Consider the following 20,412-nt stretch of genomic DNA (forward strand, 5'->3'; position numbering starts at 1 on the left):
CATGCAACTCATTGATGATGCTATTATGCTCAACAATATAGTATCAATGACGTACTCTTCATAATTTTTTCATACATCCACCTTCCAGAGTGCTTCATGAGAACTGATATGCTTCCCATTTCTATCAGACTTCACCCAAAATACACAAATATACATATTTCTAAGAAGTCAATTATTACAACATACACATTTTCAAAAAAAAAAAAAAAGAAACAGATTTTTTCAGTTAGAAACGTAAATTATACTTACACAGCCAACAACTACAATCAAAAATACATTTACTGAACATTTGTTAAACTTAAAATACAAACACAGCAAAAATTTTCAACCAAATACAGAAACTACTGAATCGAACAGAAGTAAAACATGTATAACATATATTTTCACATATACAGTTATATTCTGAAATTCCGACAAACAAACCAAAAATACATATGCAGTGTTAACACTAAGTATAGCATAAATACATATGCAGTTTTAACATTAAATACAAAAAAATACATCTGGGAGCATACCTAATTTGTATTTTGATATGTGTCAATAAAATTTCATCACATTCAACAGCTTAATTCGATCATTAATTAATCTAGGATTTCAGAAAATAATTGAATAAAATTCAAATCGAAATTTGTTTAAATTATGTTCATAATCGAAATTCTACAAAGCTTCACAATTTGTTCAAAAAATACATTAAAACAAAATTTGTTTAAAGTAAAATACAAACACAGCAAAAGTTTTCAACCAAATACAGAAACTACTGAATCGAACATAATTAAAACATGCATAAAATATATTATCACATATACAATTATATTCTAAAATTCCGACAAACAAACCAAAAATACATATGCAGTGTTAACAAGCATAGAAAAATACATATGTAGTTTTAACATTAAACACAAAAAATACATCTGGGAGCATACCTAATTTGTATTTGATGTGCGTCAATAGAATTTTATCACATTCAACAGCTGAATACGATCATTCATTGATCTAGGATTTCAGAAAATAATTGAATAAAATTCAAATCAAAATTTGTTTAAATTATGTTCATAATCGAAATTCTACAAAGCTTCGCAATTTATTCAATTGTTAAACTGATCAAAATAATAACAAACGATCATCAAATAAATAGTCGAACAGTGAAATTTTAATACCTGAAATAACTTCTAAACTGAAATTTGGCAACAAATAGTTGAATTGTGAAGGTTTTTGTTATATATGTTGAATTTACTCCTACATTGCTTATAACTCGAAATTCGTTTAGAAATTTTTCTTACAAAATTTAACGGCGACAACAAAAAACTTGATAGGAGCATCAGTAATGGCTTAAACAAAAAACGAACCGGAAAACATTAATGATTACGTACCTTAAATAACAGTAACGGTTGAATTTTCAACTGAAGAATCTACAATTGAATTTGATTCAATCAAATTGATGCTTCGTTTCGAAACTGCTGTTGATTTCGAAGAAGATACTGTCGAATTTGATTGAACAACAACAATGGTTGAATTAGAAAACACGGTTGAATTAGAAGAAATTTCTCATAAAAACGAAAAGCAGACTTTGGTTTTGATTTTTTTTTCTAGATGAACTCGTTAATGTATGAAACTGAAATTTGAAATTTGTTCAGTGTTGTTAAGCAAAAACGGAAATAACGTTATTAAAGTTGTTTTAATGGAAAAGGAATCTACAAATTTAATTAATTGGTAATTATACCATATTTATCTCAACCAAATTCAGTTATTTAAGGGAGGTCAATTTTTAAAAATACATAATACAAGTTGCTACAAAATGTAATTATGAAACTGTTTCTATAAAATTTATAATTAGGGCCTTAATTATGCTATTTCTGAATTTTGCCCTACTAAATATTCGTTCTCGTATTTTCAGCACATCATGAGCATGTACCGCAGCTGTTTCTATTCTCAATTGACTGATTTGATTCGCCTGCGACGTTTATTCTTTTTGCTAGTATATTAGGTTGCAGTGATATATGAGCATAACAAATTAAATTAGCAGTTTTGGGCAGGAATTAGTTAGTTTTTGTTTATTGTAAAATGTAGATCCATGCATGACAGTATTGGACTTGCGAGATCGAGCTCGATTTGCAGAATTGGAGAAAGAAAGGAAATAAATTGAAATTGTAACAATCTAAGCACGAACATTAATTGTATTTTAAGAAATATAACTGTCATCTAACTCATTAATCCAACTGTACGTTAAATTAACTAACATTATTGTCCAAGTTAGACTATACTATAACCTTCAACAGCTCAACAACCCCCCTCAGGCTTGAGGGTAAAAATAAATCTGTTCAGTGATTTTTACATAATCGGTGTTAATGAGACCTTGTATTTTTTTCCTCACAAAATGATAATCAATGTCTATAGGTTTGGTATGTTCACGGATGATAGAACTGGCACCTATCTAGATGGATGGTTTGCTGCCACGACACTTCTTGATTTCTTGATTTCCATGAAGCCTATGAATCTCTAAACTTCACAGCTTATTCAGTAACAAATTACTTTCTAGACACACATATTACCGGTCTAAGTTACAGAAGGTTAATAGTGTGTCTGCGCTATTGTACCAACATGACATTAGCAGTTCTAAACTAGGTGCATTTTCTATGCATACAACGGTTCTGAGTGCCGCATTCATGGGTGAAAGTTTGGCTCGGGACATTCGCTACAGAAAAAGGAAGCACCTCATGCTTATGATGCAGCAGCAAAGCGACTTTGCTGCCCTGGAGCTGTACTTAATTTTTCTAATGATAATAACATTCAAAATGCTGAAAATGTTCCTGATAAGCTTAATCCTGGGAGTGATGTCAGTGATGATGGTGAATAAAATAATTCCAATGATATCCATCTGAATAAAAGCAGCGGTATGGCGTCTTCTTCCAAAGCAAGTGATATCGATTCATCTTCCAAAGTAGGCAAAATCGCGTCCTCTTCCAAAGAAGGTGGTGGTGCAATGAGGATTTGAGAGCCAAATCAGAATCCTCAAGTTCCTCATTCCAGAGCAGGGGGTGGTGCACTGAGGATTCAGGAGCCAAGTCAGAATCATCAGGTTTCTCATTCCAGAACAGGCGGTGGCTCACTGAAGACTCGGGATCCAAGTCAGAATCCTCAGATTCCTCGTTCCAAACCAATCAGTGGTGCATTGAGGATTCATGATACAAATCAGAATCCTCAAGTTCATCGTTTTCAGACAATATCACTTTCTCTTCCAAGCAGGCGACGATGTGTTGAGGAGTGGGGAACCAAATCAAAATCCTCAGGTTCCTTCTATTCCAGAGGTTAATGTGGTTGATGTTCCTTTACAACCAACAGACCGTGTAAGTACTATGTGGAGATTTTGACAAGAGCAAGAGTGCTATTTCCCAACCCGGCCACCTTTCCAAAAGAAACTGTTGATTTTCCTAGAGCGATGGCGACCCTAACGAGGGCAGCAACAGTTAAAGTGTGGTCCAGGATCAACCACCAAACACCAGTGCTGAGCATGTCGACACTGAGCTCAGCCTTACACCATTAGAGAGCTAGTGAAAATGTTGACATTTGTCGTCTAATATCGCATGCATTACATTTCCTGCAAGGCAACCATAAACATCAAATCCAACACTTAATCAAAACAAGGCAACCAACTGTTTTCCATTAATTAAACCAAAATCTCGAGCATTATTATAAAAATACTGAATGTGAAGATAAAAGAATGTTTAAACACCCTCGAATCTGAAAGTTATTGTATCAAAACATTATAAAAGTCAATGAAATGGGTCCAATCCAAAAACAAAAGAAACATTCAAGTCCGAAACAACTGCATAGGAACAAAGTGAAGAACCCATGGCAGCCTGAAAGATGTAGCTCGCCCTTGAGTTCGAATATGATCCGCTCTACAGTTGAGGTCTTGAAATAATCGCTAAAAGATGCTTTGCGCTCAACAAAAAGAAGAATACGTATAGTTTTAGTACACAAAAAACAATGGTGTACTGGTAGGGTCATATCTGTCAACCAACTTTACCTCAAGTTTATGACACTTAACCTTGTTCAACAATACCATAGAATTCAGTCAAGTACAAGTGAAAATGGACAACAACTCAAGTCAAGATCATGACTACCAAAAATTATTGACTATGCCTCAATACATAAGTAGACACACTATTGAAGAGTTATGCCAATCATTTGTAATTTAACCCAAACCACTCAAAGATCTATTCCAACAACAATCATGTTAATAATCATAATTTATGGTTCACTCAAGAAACCAATTATAAGAAGTAACGCATAAATCCGGTCCACTCAAACCAAATTTAACAAGTCATCACATAAATCCGGTTCACTCAATGAACCAAATACAACAAGTCAATATATAAACCCGATTTACTCAAGGAACCAAATATAACAAGTCAACACATAAACTCGATTTACTCAAGGAATCGTCACACTCACCTATACCTTGTACACACATGCTAAGTGTTTTATGGTCTCCCACTAGCTATGACCTATAGGGGATGAGCTCTTGTCCATATATTAAAAAATTTCAGACATCTAGTGTCTAGCAACCTTATATCACCAATTTTGCAACCATCTACCGATACATCCCACAATAGTAATATAAATTTCGTGAAGATATCCAAACATACTAGTATATCCCACAGTAATCAAGAAGTATAATAACAATCACAACCATAATGAAAACAACAAACACACTTGTAAAATCAACAAACTTTTAATATAACCTCATTGCATGTGACTAACACTTAGGATATCAATTAACCATTTATTTTCTTTGAACATGTATTGTAAGTACAAGTACACGAAGGAACAATTAATATGCACACATAAGTAAAATTGAGTTTCAACTACACTAAACCATCACCTAACTCAATTCAAGTCCCAAAATGCTCTACCTCGACTTGATTGTGATCTGAAAACATCAATATAACATGTAATCAACCAAATGACTTAACGATATCAAGGATTAAGACCTAATCAAATTTCAAGACTAAATTCGTGATCATTCTTCTCATTTTGGGGTTTTCTATCATTATTCCACCTTAATCCTACCAATTTCATAATTACAATGGTGAATCATAGCCATGCAAGAGTAGTTTAACAACTTTTAACCAAAATTCAAGGATTTTCAACTCAATTCACCTAATTTCACCAAAAAATCAATTAGTCCAAGTAAAATCCTGCCCAAAATTCATAAACTAGTGATTCTATGAATTATTAATAAAAAAAACTAGTTAATAAAAGTGATTAACTTACCTTTACGAAGAATTTTGATGAAAAATGGGTGGAATTCGCCCTAACTCACCACATGTATGTCCAAAATGAGAGTGGAAAGAAGATAACATTTTTGAGGTATTTTCTACATTAATTGGCACCTAACCCGGCCCGCTATAGATCCACCCGCTATGACGGGATTGAACAAAGATGACTCCCGCCATAGCGGTACAGTGGTAGCAGTCTGCCACCCGCTATAGAGGGTTAGGCGGGACAGATACTCAGAATTGCTCCCAGTTTTTCCTTTTTCACAATGCACCCTCCGATTTCGACATTCCAAACCAACCTCTCTACGTCAAGTTCGATATCGAGAGTCTTACTCATCCGAATTCACTTTTGAAAGATGCTACTGATTTCTTATCATCTTGACAAATATAAAATTACCTCGAATTAAATAATCTTAACTAATTCAATCTTAGATTTTCCTAGACCATATATACAATGCTCGAATTTCGTCCAAGACTAGCCTAACCTAAAATTTCTAACTCCCGATTCGAAAAAAAAAAAATTAATACAAATTTTGCACGCTAGACTTTTTTATAACGATGAAAAGGATCATTATATTTTTAGAGTAGAGTAAAAATAAAATAAAAGAAGAAAAAGATAAGAAGCGCAAAGGATTTTTTTTTTTTAGCTTTTTCTAAAGAAGAAAAAATATCATTCCAAAATATTTTATGAAGCCTAGCAAATAGTAAATTTAGAATTTCATTAATGAAATTTATTCTTTTCACATTTAATTGGGAAAACTTACTTATATAAATGTGTGTGTACCAATTCCCACTTATAAAATAAATAAAATGTGAAAATATAGGCAACTAAAAATGTGCTTCATATACGAATAAAGAAAATATTTTATTTTGAAAAATAAGTAAATTTATTACCTATTCGTTTAGTGTTTAAATAGCAAGAGTTTTTTTTAAAAAAATTATCATCCTAAAATAATGGTGTGTAACCTAAGAATAGAAATGAATTTAGAAGGTAACTCAATGTAGTTGGTTTCTCAGAGAAATCACAATTGATCTCGAGTGGATTTTAACATATATATAGGTTATAATTCTTTGATATATATAATTCTTGTTTATATACATGTGATTACACTATTAATTAGACTAGTGAAACAAATTTAATGATCTTATAAATTATGTGTTTAATTATATTTTTCAAGAGAATTTATGTTACCGGTCTTTTTATTGTTTGAAACATAAGTGAATTGAAAGGGATCACAAATTTCCTTTTTCTTTCTTATCATTTGATTAGCTTGATTAAAACAAAACTACAGTTCACTATCATTGATAGTAACTACGAGTTAAGCATGCTTAATTCATAGTTTTAGGAAATTTACGTGTGAATATAGGTTGATTACTTGCTAACATATTCATGCTGCTAACTTGATAGATATGCGTTCAATATAATTATATAAAGTTGTTTCTTCTCACTATGTCTTTGATGCCTAAGCAATTAATTTAGAATCAGTTTGAGAATGTTCCTCTAATGCCTAATTAAGTTCATTTCCTGATATTTTCAGCACATCACGAGTACGTACTTCAGTTGTTTCTATACTCTCAATTTATTGATTTGATTCGCCTGTGACGTTTATTCTTTTTGCAAGTATATTAGGTGCAGTGATATGTCAGTGATGATGGTGACAAAAATAATTCAAATGATATCCTTCCGAATAAAGCAGCAGTATCGCGCTGTCTTTTAAAGTAACCAATATCGTGTCCTCGTTCCAAAGCAGGCGGTGGTGCACATTTGTTAGACACAATCTAAAATCCTTGGCTGAACCGACAGACCTAAAATCCTGACTTCGTCTCTGAGTGCATTGAGGATTCGGGTGCCAAGTCAGAACCCTCAGGATCCTCATTCCAAACCAATCAACGTTGCATTAAGGATTCAGGAACCAAATTATCTGAATCCTCAAGTTCTTCGTTTTTCAACGGATATCGCATCGTCTTCTAAAGCAGGCGGCGATGTGTTGAGGACTGAGGAACCAAATCAGGATCCTTACGTTGCTCCTTTTTCAGCGGTTAACGTAGGTGATGCTCCTTTTCTGTACTGGACGAAGCATGATAAGTACTATGTGGAGCTTTTTACAAGAGTAGGAGTGCTATTTCCTAACCCGGCCACCTTTCAGAAAGCAACTGTTGATTTCCTTAGCAACTTTGGTGGCGATGATGACACTGACAACGGCGGCAGCACTGAGAGTGAGAGTGTGGTCCAAGATCGGCCACCAAGTACCAGGGATGAGCATGTCGGCAGTGAGCTAAAACTTGCACTGTTAGGGAGCTAGCTAGTGAAAGTGCCGACATTCAATGATGGAGCCAGAAATTTAACGAAGAATGTGCAAATTTTCTTCGTGATTGTGTTAAGGATGTGCAAAATTAAATCCACACTCATAATTGCCAACATTTAACCTATATACACAACATAATTTTCCGACGAAGAATATGCACCTGACCACCCTTTAATATAGGTGGCCCTGCCATGCCGACATTTGTCGTCTAATATCGCATGCATTAAATTTCCTTTAATTTATTTAAACCATCGGAATCCTTCCTAAGAAAGAATTTAGTCCATTCTCCTTTATATCAAGTTCGATATCGGGAGTTCTACTCACCAAATTCACTTTCGAAAGATCCTACAGATTTCTTATCATCTTGACTAATATAAAATTACCTCGAATGACATAACTTTTAACTAATTCATTTTCAGATTTTCCTACACTATACCATGCTAGAATTTCGTCCAAGACTAGCTAGCCTAACTTGAAATTTCTAACTCCCAATTTGGGTAAAATCTTAATACGAATTTTGCACGCTAGACTTACCCGTAATAACGAAAAGGATCGTTATATTTTTAGAGTTGAGTAAAAATAAAATAAAAGAAGAAAAAAAATAAAAAGCCCAAAGGAAAAAGATTTTAGATTTTTCTTTTAATTATGCGCGGGAGTTGGGGGTGGCCCGTTGGAAAATAGAAAAGGATAATAAAACATGTAATTTCATGACATAATGGAAGATACAATGTGTATGTATCATTTCCCATAAATCAAAATAAAACATGAAATGTGGCCTAAGAGTGTGTTTGGTATGAAAAAAGGAAATACTCTTTTTAGGAAAATAAATATTTTTACCTAGTTTTTATTGTTGGGAAAGTAAATAAAAAAATATCATTCTAAAAAATTTGTATGAAGCCTAGCAAATAGTAAACTTAGAATTTCGTTAATGAAATTTATTCTTTTCACATTTAATTGGGAAACATATTTATACAGATGTGTATGCACCACTTTTCATTTATCCATTAAAAACATGAAAATACAGCCAACGAAAACTGTGCTTCATACGAATAACGAAAATATTTTATTTTGAAAAATAAGTAAATTTATTACCTATTCTTTTAGTGTTTAATTAGCAAGAAAATTAAAAAAAATATTATCCTAAAATAATTGTGTGTATCCTAAGAATAGAAATGAATTTAGAAGGTAATCATTAAACCTTTTCTTTCCCACGTTGATTTGGGCACTAACTTATTTTCATAATCAGGCAGCTAATTATTTAATTATCAAAACTGCTCAATGACCAAACAAATCCCCCCGCTATATAAATCCACTGTCCCACTTCACTTTTCTTCACTCATTCTTCGCTATATAAAAAATTTCTTCAGTTTATTTTTTATTTTTGAGATGGCAGAGATAGAAAATGACAATGCTGCAGTGGCAGTACCCCCAAATACGGTGCGTTATCAGGGTGTAAGAAAGAGGCGAAGAGTGAATGGAATTAAGTATGGCGCTGAGATCATAAAACCCGGACAGAAGAGAAGTATCTGGCTCGGGACATATGATACGGAGAAGAAAGCCGCTCAGGTTTATGATACAGCAGCAAGGTGGCTTAAAGGCCCTGGAGCCAAACTTAATTTTCCCCATGATGATATCACTGAAAAAGCTAAAGATGCTTCCAACGAGCTTAATCCTAGGAATGATGTCAGTAATGAAGGTGATAAAAATAATTCCGATGATGTCATTCCGGATGAGAGCAGCGGTACCGCATCCTCATCCAAAGCAGGCGATATCACATCAACTACCAAAGCAAGCCGCAGTGCATTGAGGGTTCGGGAGCCCATTAAGAATCCTCACGCTCCTCGTTCCAAAGCAGGCGGTGGTGCACTGAAGATTCGGGAGCCAATGAATCAGAACCCTCAGGCCAAAGCACACAGCGGTGCATTGAGGATCCAGGAGAAAAATCAGAATCCTCAAGCTCCTCATTTTTCAGTGGATATCGTGTCGTCTTCCAATGCAGGTGTCGATGTGCTGAGGACTAGGGAACCAAATCAGAATCCTCAGGTTCCTCGTTTTCTGGTGGTTAACGGAGGTGATGCTCCTTTTCAGCCGACATATCTTGATAAGTTCTATATGGAGATTTTGACAAGAGCAAGGATATTATTTCCCAGCCGGGCCAACTTTCGAAAAGTTACTGTGGATTACCTTAGTGACTTCCATAACCATGTCGGCAGCACTGAGAGAGTGGTCCAGAATCAGCCACCATTCACCACTGCTGTCTACACTGAGCTCCGACTTGCACCACTAGGGAGCAAGTGAAAGTGCCCACATTTGTCATCAAAATATCCCATGCATTACATTTTCTTTAATTTATTAAAAAATAGTTTGGTTTCCTTGTTATGTTTACATAAATTTAAAAACAGGAATAATAGGGAGAGGCGGCGGCAGCGCCTGCTGATTGAATCATTTTTTAGATTTTTATGTTTTTGGAATAGGAAAAAAAGTTATGTATGATATACTGGCATACCTGGCAAATGTAGAGCATATTGTTGTAATCTTTTCTCCTGTAGAAAGAGATGTAGAAGTTCAGAAATTTGGTCATCTTCGTTTTACCATTTTTCTCTCTTTAATTTCTCCTTTTCAAACTCCTGTTGTCTGATTTTTTATTTGGTTGCATTATTCCATCGGCAAGTGAAAGGATGGTCGAGTTTAACATTTGTTCACATTTTTCGGAAAAAATATAATTAAATAAAGTTGTTTCTTCTTATTAATATGTCTGCTGCCTAAGTAATTTCGTCTACATTAATTAATTTGTCATATTAGCTGGGTGTTACAGGATAAGGAATCCGTTGTCATTATTTAATTGGTTAGACATACAGTTCAAGTATAGCAAACTTCCTGCTATCATTCCTTAGATAAATATGGTGAATCCAGGAATGTGATGCCTTTGGACCGATCCTACTAAACATATAGTACGATAGCACCAAGCAATATAGATTTAGTCAAAAGTTGAGAAAGAGTTATATTGCAAGCTCTACTCCAAAATATTTTCCAAGTGTTATACTTCATGCATATGCACCAGGGTATGAAGATTTAAGTCCAAAGAATTTGTGTGCTATGTAACTCGCAAGATATAGGGTGTAATTCAGAATTGGCACTAGCTAGTACTAGCAATATTCAATTCAGGCTAATTGGCACAAATAGCATCATTTGTTGATCTGACCTCTCTTTTGCATCTCACTTTCCTGTGCTGGCGGGGGGTGCACCGAGGACTCGGGCCAAGTAAGAATCCTCAGGTTCCTCGTTTTCCGGCAGATATCGCGTCATCTTCAAAAGTTGGCGGTGGAAATTTCTAAATTCCGATTCTGAAAAATCCTAATACAAATTTTGCACGTTAGACTTACCCTAACAACGAAAAGGATCGTTACATTTTTAGAGTACGGTAAACATAAAATAAAAGAAGAAAAATATAAGAAGCTCAAATGAAAAAGATTTTAGCTTTTTCTTTATGTGAGGGAGTTGAGTGTGGACCGTCCTAAAATAGAAAAGGATAATAAGACATGTAATTTCATGACATAATGGAAGATACAATATTTAATCACAGGGGTTGGTGTGGTGGTTCAGCACCTCACCCCTTAAGCAAGAGGTTGGGGGTTCGATCCCCACCTCTGGTGAATGAAAAAAATTCTGTGATCAGTTACCTACCGTTTAGTGTGCTGATCGTAGGAACGGAGGATTAGTCTCACGGCTGCCGACTTTGGGAGTACCAAAAAAAACAGAAATACAATATCTATGTATCATTTCTCATATATCAAAATAAAACATGAAATGAGGCCATATAACAGTGTGTTTGGTATGAAGAAAGAAAATACTCTTTTTAGGAAAATAAATAAATTTGTTATCTAGTTTTTATTGTTTGGAAAATAAAAAAAATATCATTCTAAAATATTTGTATGAAACCTAGCAAATAGTAAATTTAGAACTTCACTAATGAAATTTATTCTTTTCACATTTTATTAACTGGGAAACTTATTCATACAAATGTGTATGAACCACTTTTCATTAATAGATTAAAACATGAAAATACAACCAACTAAAAATGTGCTTTTAGAAATAGAAATGTATTTAGAAGGTAACTCATTAAACTTTTTCTTTTCGACATTGATTTAGACACTTATTTTCATTTTCAAGCAACTAATTATTTAATCACCAAAACAACTCAATTGACCAAACCGCTATGTAAATCCATCATCCGTATTCACTTTTCTTCACTCACTCATTCTTCACTATATACATTAAAGAGTAAAATTCTTTTCGCTTATTTTTTATTTTCCAGATGGCAGAGATAGAAAATGGCAATGCTGCGGCGGCGATACCCCCAAATGAGGTGCGTTATAAGGGTGCAAGAAAGAGGCGACAGGGAGATCGAATTAGGTATGGCGCTGAGATCACAAAACCCGGACAGAAGAGAAGTATCTGGCTCGGAACATATGATACGGATCGGAGAAGAAAGCCGCTCAGGATTATGATACAGCAGCAAAGCGGCTTAAAGAGGCCCTGGAGGCTGGAGTCGTATTTAATTTCCCCCATTATGATAACTCTGGAAAAGCCAAAGATGAGCTTAATCCTACGCCGATGTTAGGAGAAGAGACTTAGAGTTTGAGGTTGGTGATTGGGTGTTTCTCAAAGTCTCCCCTATGAAGGGAGTTATGCTATTCGGGAAGAAAGGTAAGCTGAGTCCTCGCTATATAGGGCCATACCAGATTTTGAGAAGGATAGGTGGGGTTGCGTATGAGTTAGAGTTGCCTGCAAGTTTGGGTTCTGTTCATCTGGTATTTCACGTATCCATGTTGAAGAAATATATTGGAGACCATTCATTAGTATTGCCTGTAGAGGAGGTCAAAGTGACAGACTCCTTATCCTATGAAGAAGAGCCCGTGGCAGTCTTGGATCGCCAAGTTAGGAAACTGAGGAGCAAAGAAATAGCCTCGGTCAAAGTGTTGTAGAAAAATCAAAAAGTTGAGGAAGCAACTTGGGAATTAGAAAATGACATGAGAGATAGATACCCAAACTTATTTGATCCGGTGAATGACGAAATGGAAGGTACAATCCTTGTCTTATTCTTTTATGGCCTTAGTATACTTTAAATCGTGTTTGTATTTGTTCCACGTCATCATTCGGGGACGAATGATCCCAAGGGAGATAATGTAACACCCCGCAAAAATCGTTCATGCGTTACCTCGTGGTTATATGCTCTTAGAGTTAAATGACTAGAATAGTGTCAAAGAGACTTAGTCTCATTTTTGGCTTCCAAAATGAGTAAAGTTTAAACCATATGTAATTTCTCTAATTTCGACTTTTATCATGTGGAAAATTGAATGAGCTTTCCGTCGATATAAGATTTGCCCAAATCCCATACCTGGGCAAGAAGTTATGGATAATTTAAGTCCTGGTCGTAAAACACTGTCATTTTGGTGCTTGGCGCGTCGCGGAGTGGGTCTATGTAGCAATTGTCAAATTTCAGTAGCCTAGCGCGATTGTGGCGCGTCACACTGAAGCTCCAGGTCCCAACCAGTGGGACAACGTGATGGCTCAGCGTCGCGGTGACCCTAAGAATTCCATTCGTCAATTTTCAGTGAACAATCGCGGTGGCCCATAAAATTAGGCTCCCAGTTATATTTTTATTCCGTCTTATTAAGGGTACATTAGGTATTTTCCACCCTCTTATCAGCTTAAACACGGGATTTTAATCCCAAATGAACTCATTATTGATATTTTCATCAAAAACCATCTAGAACACTCCTTAGGGTTTCAAACAAGAAAACTCAAACAACTCAAGATTCAACCATGGATTTTTTAAATTGATTGAAGCTTTGGAATCCCCAAGCCGTGGGCACCAAGAATCATCCTTTAATTTCCTAAATAGAGGTACGTTGGGTTTATCCTAAAAACTACATGGGCTTAAAACCATTAGAGCATGATTTTTAAGATTTTATGCATGAATTTCAAAGGGGTTTTGGAAACTATGTTCTAAATTACATACTCCGAATCTTTTAATGTTACTATTGTTTTGACCTTGTGGTCCTATCCCCCAAATTGATTTACATGTATACGTATATGTATGGTATTTGAGATTTAAGATTGTTTGAGAACATAAATTATGAACTCCCTCTCTTGTATTGGATTAAAGCTTATGATTTTGTTGGAAAAGAGTTGAAATGCATGTATTTATGATTTGAAAAATGTTTTCTCAATGTCCTTGTACTTGAATATGATTTCAAATTGTTGAGAGGGTGTTTCTTCATATAACTATATGATGTTAAAGAGAAAGAATTTCATGAGATTAAGACTTTTAACATGACCACCTTTGTTTATTGAATCATTGATAAAGAGAATTAACTGCATGGTTTTACATGAGTTTCTTGAAAGAATTGTTGATATGGTGGTCCTGAACTTCATGATTTGAAAATAGAGATATAAATTGCTATAAATGGCTCAGAGAATGTGACTTGCAAGTCAATGATATGACGATACCATATATGTGTATATGCCATGACAGAGTTAAAGATTTCAAAGTATGTTTTCAGAGCATGCATGTTTAAAGAACTAAAAATGGGCATAAAGAGGGTTAGGTGGTTACCCGAATAAAGCATGAGTTCAAGAAACTCTTAGCCTGAAATCGTATTTGCCGATACAGGTAGATTATTATTGTACGTTGGTGACAGCCGTGTGGCGTAGTAGATTCAGAGACTCCGACCCTTGCGGTACACTTGGGTTAGGGGCTTGGCTGCCGAGTTAATGGCAGATCCCATATAGCCCATAGGATTATAGATTGTAGGGTACACCACCTAGCGCAGAAGTAAGACAAAGAGTGTCATAGATTTCATATGTTTTTGCAGAGTATTTTAAAATGCCCATGTGATTTCTTACTATATGATATGTTTATGAACTGCTTTAAATTTCTCTCATATATGTTGAATATAAATGATTATTTTGGATTTGCTCTGCATACTAGTACATCTGTATTGACCCCTCTCCCCTACCTCTCAAGTTCTGAGGCTCAGTCTAGGGTCCAAATAAGCAGTAGATAATTCAGATTGTGCAGTGGTGAGCCTTTTCTATTCCAGAAGGCATACCCCTTTTAGATTTTATCATCTATTACAGCTTTGGTCTACTAGGGGCCTTGTCCCAATTTTTAGATAGTTGTCAGATTTTCATGTAGTAGAGATTTCACAAACTGTTCCAGATGTTGTTAGTGATTTTCGAATTTCATTCCTTATTGTTAAACTTAATCCAGAGTATGACCATGTTTCCGTATCAGATTATATTTCCTCATCTTCTTTATTATGTGAATGTTGTGCATGATTACCAGATAGAGTAGGACGCCCAGGACTTCTTGGTTCGGGATGTCCGTCACGGCTAGGCCCTAGTTTGGGTCGTGACACAGAGCTATTGGATGACATTAACAGTCCTAAACTAGGTGCATTTTTTATGCATACATGGTTCTCAGTGTCGCATTCATGTGTGAGAGTATGGCTCGGCACATTCGATATGGCGAAGGAAGTCGCTCATGCTTATGATGCAGCAGCAAAACAGCTTCGCGGCCCTGGAGCCGTACTTAATTTTTCTGATAATAATAACATTCAAAATGCTAAAAATGTTCCTGATAAGCTTAATCCTAGGAGTGATGATGGTGACAAAAATAATTCCAATGATATCCTTCTGAATAAAAGCAGTGGTATGGCGTCTTCTTCTAAAGTAAGTGATATCGCATCATCTTCCGAAGCAAGCGAAAGTATGTCCTCTTCCAAAGAAAGTGGCGGTCATTAAGGATTTGAGAGCCATATCAGAATCCTTAAGTTCCTTGTTCCAGAGCAGGCGGTGGCGCACTGAGGATTCGGGAGCCAAGTCAGAATCCTCAGGTTTCTCGTTCCAAAACAGGCAGTGGTGCACTGAAGATTTGGGAGCCAAGTCAGAATCCTCAGGTTCCTCATTCCAAACCAATTAGTGGTGCATTGAGGATTCAGATGCCAACCAGGAGACGATGTGTTGAGGAGTGGGGAACCAAATCAAAATCCTCAGGTTCCTTCCATTCTAGAGGTTAATGTAATTGATGCTCCTTTCAGCCAACAGACCGTGTAAGTACTATGTGGAGCTTTTGACAAGAGCGGGAGTGCTATTTCCTAATCTGGCCACCTTTGATTTTCTTAGTAGCTTTAGTAGCAATGGCGACCCTAACGACGGCAGCAACAGTGAAAGTGTGGTCCTTAGCTCAGCCTTACACTGTTAGAGAGCTAGTAAAAGTGTCGACCTTTGCCGTTTAATATCGCATGCATTAAATTTCTGGTAAGGCAGCCAATTACCAAAACCATCAAACCCAACACTTAGTCAACATAAGGCAACGAATAATTATTTTCCATTAATTAAAACAAAATATCGAACATTTTTATAAAAATAATAAATGCAAAAATAAAAGAATGTTTAAACGCCCTCAAATCTGAAAGTTATTGTACTTGTAGTATCACTACAAGGAAACAGTGGCATTACTGGTAGGGTCATTGACCAACCCAAAATAAGATATGTAGCTTTACGTCAAGTTTATGTGTCACGACCCAACTTTTCAGGTCATGATGGCGCCTACCATAACCCACCTGTAGGTAAGCCAACTTGTAGTCCGGAACGGCTAGTAACGGACTACTCAATAACATGAGGAAAAGAATGCAGAATATATGAGATAAAGATCAATACATAGATAAACTTCAAAACCTGGTAGTATCAGTACAAGAGCTTCTAAACATAATAAGAGTACAAAAGTGATATATCAAGAAGAAATACACTGATTCAACTTACCTCTGAATACAACTTAGAGGCTAGTCTAATACATAGGAGAGAGATAAGTAATACTCCGAACGTCAGGGGCTTACTCTAAGTCTCCAAATCAGGGCTACTCCGCACGATGCACACCTCAACGGTGATAACTCGTACTATGATCTGCAGGCTGCGGAGGCATAGTATGAGTACCAAACAAATGGTACTCAGTAGGCAACTGTCAATTGAGTTCCAAAGATAAAGTAGATATATACAACATATAAACAGAATGGAAACTACAACCAAGAGTCCATAAATCACGTAATAAGCCAATGAGAATAACAAGGGACAATTATCCTATTCATGTCCAAGAGTCTAACATAATAAGACTAAGAAAGTATCAAGGTAAACTCTATTATTCCAACTACATTCAATATATGCCAAAGCTATACCATATATCCCATGTCAATATACAGAGAAAGAGCGAAAGAAAGATATATTGTAATATACAAGGCGAAGGAATGACTACAATATGAACAACAAAGAAAGGGATATCCGATAGTACCATGACTTCATATAGCTATATATATATATATATAATACATATAAACAGGAGGTCATCTCAAACATAACCTAGATCGTCATGTTCTCATCATAGAACCTCATTATAATACTACCATAATTCAATACCAACATACTCAGGATTTCTAATCCATATGGCTAGACATAGAATAATCGTGCATAGTAATGTAATCATAAGATAGCAAAGGTCGAAGACATACCTCAATCCCAATACCGGATCCATGATCAATCTGTCATAGACTAGCCATAATAATGATCATAACAATGATAATAATAATAATATCAATAACATCATAAATAATCGGCTACTCCTTACCCCCACCGCCCCAGACTGGGAAGGTTCAATTAACATATAATAACACAAGGCATATTCTTCACCCATATCTATACAACTGTCCCATACCGGCTGATAGACATAGGTGCATACTGATGATAGGCGATGCACATGCGGGAATGAATGCAAAGTATACCATCAATATCACAACTCATATTAACTGTCCTCATCAGGACCATCATCATCATAATCAATCTCCGGCCTTGCCGGGAATTAATATCATCTCAATAGTATTCTTTGGACTTGAACCGGGTATCAATATCATCATAATATCCTCCGGCTTTGCCGGGAATCAGTATTATCTCAATAGTATCCTCCGAACTCGAATCGGGTATCAATATCATCATAATATCCTTCAACTTTGCCGGAAATCAATATCATCTCAATAGTATCCTCCGGACTCGAACTGGGTATCAATATCATCATAATATCGTCCGACCTTGCCGGGAATCAATATCATCTCAATAGTATCCTAAGGACTTGAACCGGGTATCAATATCATTATAATATCCTCCGGCCTTGTCAGGTATCAGTATATGTCATCACAATATCCTCCGTCCTTGCCGAGTACTAATGTATCATCATAAATCTCGACACATAAATATAGGCATATAATAGGTGCACAGACACAAGCCGATATACTCATAACCGTAAAGATGTCTATCTTATCAATACATCCCAACTACTCGTTATTAGCTAACCAGCACTTATTATTATTAAACCGCTAGTTTGCTAGTCATCACATAACCTCTCGTTATTAGCCTAAACATTATCCTTGTTCACAGGATAACAACTAACCACTATTCATTTAATAGTCAACACCTAACATCTAGTCTAGGTTCATCATTAGACCAAAACCGTCATTTATCCACCATTCATTATTATCAACTATTCATCCTATTTTTGTTAATCATTACTAGACAACACATTACTACTTGTCGCCTAACCATCTTTTATTAAATGACATCATTCATTAACTGACCATCGTTAGCTACCATGTTCCAACTAAGCAAAATTCATTAACTAATACATTAGCTTCCTTGCCATCAAGTGTAATACTCAGCTAATAGACAACTAGTTACCACATAGCTTAACCGTCTAACAAGAAGAACAACCATAAGATCATATTTCACCTATAATCACATTATTTAAAATGGTAAATAATCATGAACGTACCAAACATATGCCTGTCATCACCAGTATTCAGTCAGTGGAATAATAAGCATCATGCTGCATCTTCCTCCGTCCTATACCGGAGAGATGTGTATACAAACATATACATATTCATATTCATAAATCGCAATCACACCATTCACAACTATAAACACTTCTTGGATATTTAATCAGTACTATAACACGACCCTTGGCCCATTAATTTATTCGGAATAATCACAACATCATAATCATGGCCTTAGGCCCATATATATTTTCGGAACTCATATCAGTAATCATATGTATAAGTCGTAGCATACCTCTAATCATCTCACATATAGAAGGCATCTCACATATAGGAGGCAGAATAAATAAATAAATAAATAAATAAATAAGCATGTTATCATCTCTCACACTAGAGACATCTCACATCTAGGAGGCATACTATAGCTAGACGTGTAATTGTCTACAGGATATCATATATCAATAGGTCATACATCAAAACAACGAGGAATATCGCTTCTCTAGGCCAATTTACATATCCAAAAGGACCATCATCTCTATAGGTCCAACAATCATGACTAAAAAAAATAGCAACTCTATAGGCCAAATATCAAGTCTAAGAGAAAATAGCATCTCTATAGGCCACATAATGTATCTAGGATGAATATCACCTCTAAATGCCCAATATCACTTCCACATGTAGTATCATAACCACAACGAAATAGCCACAATCTTGAAACATCAATACAAGTTACCAAGTTATGAAATAACCTTATTCTAAGGTTTACTAGCCTCATCTATGTCTAACATCCGCAACTAAGTCCACAAGACTTAACATAAGTTTAGGCCTAAGTGGCTCGAACGATCCCACTTCTAATCCATAATTTTCATAATTAGGCTAAGGTATCAAGTTCATCTTCTAGATATCAAGCAAGCCATATTAAAGCCTAAGATAGTAACTTCGACTAGAAACAAGGGTACTCAAGTCAACTCTACCAAACTTACGGTTCCAAAACTATCACACTAGCCCAATAAGGCTAAATATACAAATCATGCTTCAAATTCTAAAATCATATTTCAAGCATATCATTATATCATATCTATGCTAAAAATTTACTTAAACTAGGGAGAAGGCAATAGGATTCTACAAGGGTGTTAAGTAATTCAACCTACGGGTCAAAACCCCCATCTAATCCCCAAACTTATATGTATAATCATTACTAAGTCATTCTATCCAATATCAATCTTAACATTCACATTCACACGCAATATATATCATACATCATCCGTGAAGAAGAGTAGACAGAAGCCTACCTCAAGGCTAAACCGCAAAATCACACTTCAAGCACCACATGCTCGTCTTCACTTCACAATCCCCAAAATACCATCATACTATCAAAAATATAATTTACTCATCAATATTAGTCTAACGATACCCATATTGCACTATTGTACTTTGGATCCAAAAACAACACCAAAAATCTCAAGTGGGTCCCACATACGGAATCGCGTTTTCGAGGTCAACCCAATGCTCATACATCACCAAGGAATCATAACCCTCAATGAATTGGTGAAAACAAACCAAATTTAGGGCTAAATCAAGCTCAAAGCTAAATTGAGATTTTGGGTCAAGAACTAAGAAATTCACCAATAAAGTAATAAAATCTTACCTTAATTCGGATGATAATCATGATGAAAGATATTTACGAAGCTCCCTAGACACCCACAAGACTCAATTTTGAGTTATCATACCCATTTAGAGTTTTAGGCTCTCAAAAATGAATCAAAAATGGTGAAAAACGCGGCTATAGGATGCTTAAATACCCATACCAGCTTTGGAGATCCGCAGTCGCTGTCTGGGCCATCAGCAAAGTCAAAAACTTATTTTTGATCCTCAAAACTCATTCGGAAGCTAAAATATATGATCCAATAGTGAAATTTGAGTGTAAACCACATTTCAAATTCA

The 20,412-nt window shown here is 35.6% G+C and overlaps 1 protein-coding gene across 1 annotated transcript; it reads left to right on the top strand.

Moving 5' to 3' along the window:
- The first annotated feature begins 8,974 nt into the window (after positions 1-8,974).
- On the top strand, positions 8,975-9,886 carry LOC107858162 (ethylene-responsive transcription factor 1-like). Its single transcript, XM_016702873.1, has one exon. The coding sequence runs from the start codon at positions 8,975-8,977 to the stop codon at positions 9,884-9,886; it is 912 nt and encodes a 303-aa protein (XP_016558359.1).
- The last annotated feature ends 10,526 nt before the right edge of the window (positions 9,887-20,412 follow it).

The sequence above is a fragment of the Capsicum annuum genome, chromosome 2 (genome assembly GCF_002878395.1).
Source record: "Capsicum annuum cultivar UCD-10X-F1 chromosome 2, UCD10Xv1.1, whole genome shotgun sequence".
Lineage (NCBI taxonomy): Eukaryota > Viridiplantae > Streptophyta > Magnoliopsida > Solanales > Solanaceae > Capsicum > Capsicum annuum.

What these genes read in the sequence shown, in the direction of transcription:
- LOC107858162 (XM_016702873.1), top strand. Translation starts at nt 8,975, where the DNA reads ATGGCAGAGATAGAAAATGACAATGCTGCAGTGGCAGTACCCCCAAAT.